Source organism: Pongo pygmaeus, chromosome 5 (genome assembly GCF_028885625.2).
Source record: "Pongo pygmaeus isolate AG05252 chromosome 5, NHGRI_mPonPyg2-v2.0_pri, whole genome shotgun sequence".
Classification (NCBI taxonomy): Eukaryota; Metazoa; Chordata; class Mammalia; order Primates; family Hominidae; genus Pongo; species Pongo pygmaeus.
Window position 1 is genome coordinate 152586936 of NC_072378.2, and position 8320 is coordinate 152595255.

Sequence of the window (8320 nt, forward strand, 5' to 3'; positions counted from 1 at the left end):
TGCCTGAGGCCAGGGTGACTCTGCTCTATGCCTCACGTCTCCTATCCTCCTTGTACCCACATGTTAGCTGGGACATGTTCTCGACGCAACGGCAGAGGCATGAGAAAGTGATCCTGTTTGGGCAAGTGCATTTTACTCTTTTCTTTCACTCATGCCCACTGACATTTCATTGGCCAAGCAAGCATGTGGGGTGTCCAGAGTCAAAGACGGACATGTTGCCGGGGGCATGACTATTTCTGAGCAATATTCTAACCTATCATAGCTCAGATCTCACTCCTTGCAGGAAGCATCTCCTAATCCTTAAGACCTAGTTGGAACTTATACTCTGTTCTTCCCTATGGTTACTGCCCATTTTATTATTTCTCTGCCCGTTTAGACTGACAACTCTGTGAGCCATCATTGCAATACAGCTTGCTTACCCAATATCACCTAGCACGATGTAGAGCACATAGAAAATACTCAACAAATGTTTTCTGTAAGAGCTAAGGAAGGACATCAGCAGAGAAAATAGAGTCTTTCTATGCCAAAAGGTGAAAGTGGCCTCATTTCCATTCCATTGTCCTGTAATTTGGCTAGCCAAAAGCTTAGTGGATACCATTCCCATAAGTAGACCTCATCTGCAGGGAAGAGATGGGGAGACTGCTGGGTTATTTATTGCAGACTCCAGCAGGACCACAACAATGATTCAAAGTGATGACACTAGAAGGACAGGTGCCAATGGGTGATGAAGCCACGATGACAATGTCAAGTGGTATCACTAAAAGGACAGGCACTCATGGGTGATGAAGCCTACATGACCTTGGGCTTACACCAGGACCCTAGGAATGAAAGAGATTCCTTCTGTTAGTGGCTATGAGGGAAGGCCTATGATGTCTTAAGGAGGTTGGATTCGATCGTTTTTAAGGAACCTTCAAATCCTTAGACCGTGATTCAAATGGCAAGAAGTTTGCTCCATTAAAGTCCTAGGCACCACCCTTTCCAGAGACAACCTTAAAAAATTATTAGCTCCTGGGAAAATAGATGTATCTTATTTTCTTTGTATCCCTCACAGTGCCATATGTGAAGACTTACATATGGTATATGCCCGCGACATTACTACCGAGTGAGTGAACAAAGAAATGGGGGAATGAATGGATGAACAAATGGCTCATGGCAGGCTTTTCCCTGCCTTGTGAATTTGGCTTCTACTTGGTAAGAAGGTGATTGCAATCTCTGTTCTCAGGGTTCCCCAAGGATCCCTGTGTAACAGACGAAAGAATCACGTCTGTCAGGTGGAGTAGGTGACTGCATTCAGAGTATACATTTCCAGTCTCCCCTGTCTTTTTCTTTTGATGAGTATTATAGAGAGGGAAGCCGTGAGTGGATTAGATGCCAAAATCCCTGGCTGAGAGAATAACCTTACCCTGGAGGAAAACATATTAGCTTTGACTCTGAGCTGGGAATTTCAGTGATGTTGTAGATTCAATGCATTGCAGTTGGGTGTTTTTATTTGTTGAAAGGAATTGCTGAATTTTCAAATCCATTAACTGCCTGTCAGCATCAGCAAGCCTAATTAGTTAATACTAAGTAAATTTGCACTAAATATACAACCCTGGCTGATTTTACTGGCCACGTCTGGCAGAGGGCAGCAGCAGGGAGAAAGCTCTGTAGAGTTTCTGTTGGAATCGTGTGAAAAGCTGGAGAGAGGTTGCTTCTCTTTCTCTCTCTCTCTGACACACACACACATACACACACACACACAATTGTAATAATAATAATATTTTGGTTCCTCACTACAGCCGATCTAAATCACAGAAGTCTATTTTGTTAAGTAAGCTTGGCCCCAGCCATATGTTGCTACTCAGAGAATTTAATATCAGATTTCATCTGACTGTAAACGTGAATCATCAGGTTGCACGAGGAACACAGTGGCAGATCCAGGGGACATTTAACTTTTATAGCATTTTAAATGAAAAAAAAAAAAAGTAACACTTAAACAAGTAATTTAGAACACGCTGTAGGCCCTGAATAGCTTTGATGTTGTGTTTTCATGGCAGGTCTCCAACTTGAGCTGAATTTTCCCCTACTAAAAATGCAAATTTTTCTAAGACATTCTCTTGGCCCTGCTACTCATGATACATATTTCTTTTAAAAGAAATTTCAAACTAGATAATAGTTGTTCTCCTCCCCACCCCCGCCACCAGTAGTGTGGTGGGGCAGCAGAGTTGTGGCTAGTGGAGGAGAGCAGAGGAGGAGAGTAGGGAAAGGAGAATGCCATTTGCCTACATTTCCCTCTGCCCATTTCCCCCTGCCCATTTCCCCCCTTGTTTTCCTGAACATGAACTGAGCTCTGGGCACTGTTTTAGGCCTAGCAGGGGACAGGATAAAGCCTGCTTCTCTAGGAATTCGACTGAGGGTGTGAGTGTGTGCACGTGTGTGTTTGGAGGCGGGGAGAATAAACACAAATAAATAAAAAGGAGAATTTCAGGTAGTGATAAGTGTGCTAAGGAAAACAGAACAGCGTGAAAGAGGAAGGCTGAGACTGCAGAGGCTTGAGGCTGCTGCCACTGGGTAGTGGTAGGCCTTTCCGAGGAGGCGGCATTTGAAGACCGGAGGAAGGTTCATCCCAGGAAGTAGGAACAGCAAGTGTAGGTCCCCTAAGTCTTGGGGGAGCTTAGTTCCTTTAAGGGCAGCACAAAAATCAGTGTGGCTCCGGAGAGTGGGTTAGGGGAGACAGGCAGGAAGAGCTTGGAGACATGGATGGAAGCTGGACCAGTTGGGCCTTGTAGAACACGGAAAGACATTTAGATTCTATTCTGAGTTAAATGGGAAGTAACGTGAGAGATTTAACAATGGATCATCTTGAACTGCTTTACGCATTTAAAATACCCACTCCTGCTTGGCTGAATATCTCATGTTCTCTTTTTAGATGCATTGGCGATCCTATTGGAGGGGAATAGGATCTCATTTGAGGCCGCGGAGGGCCATGCAAGTCACCTGCATAGCAAATACCCTGAAAGTGGCTGCAGGGAGAGTGTGAGGGTGGGACCGCCCTCGTAGGAGGTGGAAAATGAAAACCACACGGCCATGAGTTCCAGATTAGGGCTTCTGAAAGCCCTCAGCTTTCCCAGCTCCCATCCTAAAGTGGGTCTTTAAACAGGAAGAAAGATTGGCTGCTAAGTGTCTTCGGAGCTCCTCTTCCTTCCCCTTCTAAGGATTTCAGCACTCCTGGGGCTCGGGTTGGCTCTAAAGTGGTCCTCTCTGTGTCTTCCCACCTACAGTAACAAAGGCATGGAGCATCTGTACAGCATGAAGTGCAAGAACGTGGTGCCTCTCTATGACCTGCTGCTAGAGATGCTGGACGCCCACCGCCTGCATGCGCCCACTAGCCGTGGAGGGGCGCCCGTGGAGGAGACGGACCAAAGCCACTTGGCCACCGCGGGCTCTACTTCATCGCATTCCTTGCAAAAGTATTACATCACGGGGGAGGCAGAGGGTTTCCCTGCCACAGTCTGAGAGCCCCCCGGCTCCCACACAGTTCAGATAATCCCTGCTGCATTTTACCCTCATCATGCACCACTTTAGCCAAATTCTTTCTCCTGCATACACTCCGGCATGCATCCAACACCAATGGCTTTCTAGATGAGTGGCCATTCATTTGCTTGCTCAGTTCTTAGTGGCACATCTTCTGTCTTCTGTTGGGAACAGCCAAAGGGATTCCAGGGCTAAATCTTTGTAACAGCTCTCTTTCCCCCTTTGCTATGTTACTAAGCGTGAGGATTCCTGTAGCTCTTCACAGCTGAACTCAGTCTATGGGTTGGGGCTCAGATGACTCTGTGCATTTAAGCTACTTGTAGAGACCCAGGCCTGAAGAGTAGACATTTCGCCTCTGATAAGCACTTTTTAAATGGCTCTAAGAATAAGCCACAGCAAAGAATTTAAAGTGGCTCCTTTAAGTGGTGACTTGGAGAAAGCTAGGTCAAGGGTTTATTATAGCACCCTCTTGTATTCCTATGGCAATGCATCCTTTTATGAAAGTGGTACACCTTAAAGCTTTTATATGACTGTAGCAGAATATCTGGTGATTGTCATTCATTCCCCCTATAGGAATACAAGGGGCACACAGGGAAGGCAGATCCCCTAGTTGGCAAGACTATTTTAACTTGATACACTGCAGCTTCAGATGTGCTAAAAGCTCTGCCTCTGGCTTTCCGGTCATGGGTTCTAGTTAATTCATGCCTCCCATGGACCTATGGAGAGCAGCAAGTTGATCTTAGTTAAGTCTCCCTATATGAGGGATAAGTTCCTGATTTTTGTTTTTATTTTTGTGTTACAAAAGAAAGCCCTCCTCCCTGAACTTGCAGTAAGGTCAGCTTCAGGACCTGTTCCAGTGGGCACTGTACTTGGATCTTCCCGGCGTGTGTGTGCCTTACACAGGGGTGAACTGTTCACTGTGGTGATGCATGATGAGGGTAAAGGGTAGTTGAAAGGAGCAGGGGCCCTGGTGATGCATTTAGCCCTGGGGCATGGAGCTGAACAACTTGTGCAGGATTGTTGTGGCTACTAGAGAACAAGAGGGAATGTAGGGCAGAAACTGGATATAGTTCTGAGGGACAGCCAGACTTGCTCAGGGTGGCCCTGCCACAGGCTACAGCTACCTAGGAACATTCCTTGCAGACCCCGCATTGCCCTTTGGGGGTACCCTGGGATCCCTGGGGTAGTCCAGCTCTTCTTCATTTCCCAGCGTGGCCCTGGTTGGAAGAAGCAGCTGTCACAGCTGCTGTAGACAGCTGTGTTCTTACAATTGGCCCAGCACCCTGGGGCACGGGAGGAGGGTGGGGACCTTTGCTGTCACTACTCAGGCTGACTGGGGCCTGGTCAGATTACATATGCCCTTGGTTGTTTAGAACTAATCCAAAATCAGGGTTTGGTTTGGGGAAGAAAATCCTCCCCCTTCCTCCCCCACCCCATTCCCTACCGCCTCCACTCCTGCCAGCTCATTTCCTTCAATTTCCTTTGACCTATAGGCTAAAAAAGAAAGGCTCATTCCAGCCACAGGGCAGCCTTCCCTGGGCCTTTGCTTCTCTAGCACAATTATGGGTTACTTCCTTTTTCTTAACAAAAAAGAATGTTTGATTTTCTTTGGGTGACCTTATTGTCTATAATTGAAACTGTATTGAGAGGTGATGTCTGTGTTAGCCAATGACCCAGGTGAGCTGCTCGGGCTTCTCTTGGTATGTCTTGTTTGGAAAAGTGGATTTCATTAATTTTTGATTGTCCAGTTAAGTGATCACCAAAGGACTGAGAATCTGGGAGGGCAAAAAAAAAAAAAAGTTTTTATGTGCACTTAAATTTGGGGACAATTTTATGTATCTGTGTTAAGGATATGTTTAAGAACATAATTCTTTTGTTGCTGTTTGTTTAAGAAGCACCTTAGTTTGTTTAAGAAGCACCTTATATAGTATAATATATATTTTTTTGAAATTACATTGCTTGTTTATCAGACAATTGAATGTAGTAATTCTGTTCTGGATTTAATTTGACTGGGTTAACATGCAAAAACCAAGGAAAAATATTTAGGTTTTTTTTTTGTATACTTTTCAAGCTACCTTGTCATGTATACAGTCATTTATGCCTAAAGCCTGGTGATTATTCATTTAAATGAAGATCACATTTCATATCAACTTTTGTATCCACAGTAGACAAAATAGCACTAATCCAGATGCCTATTGTTGGATATTGAATGACAGACAATCTTATGTAGCAAAGATTATGCCTGAAAAGGAAAATTATTCAGGGCAGCTAATTTTGCTTTTACCAAAATATCAGTAGTAATATTTTTGGACAGTAGCTAATGGGTCAGTGGGTTCTTTTTAATGTTTATACTTAGATTTTCTTTTAAAAAAATCAAAATAAAACAAAAAAAAATTTCTAGGACTAGATGATGTAATACCAGCTAAAGCCAAACAATTATACAGTGGAAGGTTTTACATTATTCATCCAATGTGTTTGTATTCATGTTAAGATACTACTACATTTGAAGTGGGCAGAGAACATCAGATGATTGAAATGTTCGCCCAGGGGTCTCCAGCAACTTTGGAAATCTCTTTGTATTTTTACTTGAAGTGCCACTAATGGACAGCAGATATTTTCTGGCTGGTGTTGGTATTGGGTGTAGGAACATGATAAAAAAAAAACTCTTGCCTCTGCTTTCCCCCACTCTGAGGCAAGTTAAAATTTAAAAGATGTGATTCATCTGGGGGCTCAGGTATGGTGGGGAAGTGGATTCAGGAATCTGGGGAATGGCAAATATATTAAGAAGAGTATTGAAAGTATTTGGAGGAAAATGGTTAATTCTGGCACCTGGGGTGTGCACCAGGGTTCAGTAGAGTCCACTTCTGCCCTGGAGACCACAAATCAACTAGCTCCATTTACAGCCATTTCTAAAATGGCAGCTTCAGTTCTAGAGAAGAAAGAACAACATCAGCAGTAAAGTCCATGGATTAGCTAGTGGTCTGTGTTTCTTTTCGCCATTGCCTAGCTTGCCGTAATGATTCTGTAATGCCATCATGCAGCAATTATGAGAGGCTAGGTCATCCAAAGAGAAGACCCTATCAATGTAGGTTGCAAAATCTAACCCCTAAGGAAGTGCAGTCTTTGATTTGATTTCCCTAGTAACCTTGCAGATATGTTTAACCACACGCCATAGCCCATGCCTTTTGGGGGCTGAACAAATAACGGACTTACTGATCATTTACTTTTGATCACATGAAGGTGTCCTCACCTTGAAATCTTATACACTGAAATGGCCATTGATTTAGGCCATTGGCTTAGAGTACTCCTTCCCCTGCATGACGCTGATTACAAATCCTTTCCTATTCATACTTTCCAATTATGAGATGGACTGTGGGTACTGGGAATGATCACTAACACCATAGTAATGTCTAATATTCACAGGCAGATCTGCTTGGGGAAGCTAGTTATGTGAAAGGCAAATAGAGTCATACAGTAGCTCAAAAGGCAACCATAATTCTCTTTGGTGCAGGTCTTGGGAGCGTGATCTAGATTACTCTGCACCATTCCCAGGTTAATCCCCTGAAAACTTACTCTCAACTGGAGCAAATGAACTTTGGTCCCAAATATCCATCTTTTCAGTAGCGTTAATTATGCTCTGTTTCCAACTGCATTTCCTTTCCAATTGAATTAAAGTGTGGCCTCGTTTTTAGTCATTTAAAATTGTTTTCTAAGTAATTGCTGCCTCTATTATGGCACTTCAATTTTGCACTGTCTTTTGAGATTCAAGAAAAATTTCTATTCTTTTTTTTGCATCCAATTGTGCCTGAACTTTTAAAATATGTAAATGCTGCCATGTTCCAAACCCATTGTCAGTGTGTGTGTTTAGAGCTGTGCACCCTAGAAACAACATATTGTCCCATGAGCAGGTGCCTGAGACACAGACCCCTTTGCATTCACAGAGAGGTCATTGGTTATAGAGACTTGAATTAATAAGTGACATTATGCCAGTTTCTGTTCTCTCACAGGTGATAAACAATGCTTTTTGTGCACTACATACTCTTCAGTGTAGAGCTCTTGTTTTATGGGAAAAGGCTCAAATGCCAAATTGTGTTTGATGGATTAATATGCCCTTTTGCTGATGCATACTATTACTGATGTGACTCGGTTTTGTCGCAGCTTTGCTTTGTTTAATGAAACACACTTGTAAACCTCTTTTGCACTTTGAAAAAGAATCCAGCGGGATGCTCGAGCACCTGTAAACAATTTTCTCAACCTATTTGATGTTCAAATAAAGAATTAAACTAAAGACAACAAGTTTGTTTTTTGTAAGCTCCATTTCTTGCTAGCAGTTCACCACTGATCATCTAAAATCAAGGTGGTTAAACGATCTGTAACACACAGTGAGTCTGAATGCTAAGGCCTCTTCTCGCCTCCCTCCCTCTGCCCAACACCCCCAGGTGTATCAGGAAGTGTGTGGACACTGTGGTCACGCAGAACTGGCCTCAGTTCTTGGCTTCACCACTTACAAATTTTATGATCATTGGCAATTGATTTTTCAGAGTTTCGGCTTCCTTATCAACAATATGATGATAAGTAATAACACCTAATTCACAGGATGGTGGTGAGGACTAACTGAGGTGCTCATTAAACATAGTTGCTGTTTTTTAATGCCTGGCCCAAATCTTTCCCTGTGAGGGAGAAGAAGGATGCTGGAGAGTGGTTATTTATGAATGAATGAGTGAATGGAAGAATGAGTGATCTGAAACGATATAATTAGCTTAAAAACCTCTCCCTCATTCTGAAGGTAAAGCAGGAACAATTGGTC

The 8320-nt window shown here is 43.3% G+C and overlaps 1 protein-coding gene across 5 annotated transcripts in view; it reads left to right on the top strand.

Moving 5' to 3' along the window:
• Positions 1 to 7802, top strand: part of ESR1 (estrogen receptor 1) — a 416434-nt gene extending 408632 nt beyond the window's left edge. For all 5 annotated transcript variants that reach the window (XM_054490751.2, XM_063667120.1, XM_054490754.2 and 2 more), the window contains one exon: positions 3261 to 7802. In XM_054490751.2, coding sequence (XP_054346726.1) covers positions 3261 to 3495 — 235 coding nt within the window. In that variant the 3' untranslated portion in view covers positions 3496 to 7802. The remainder of the gene's footprint in view (positions 1 to 3260) is intronic.
• Positions 7803 to 8320: the final 518 nt, after the last annotated feature.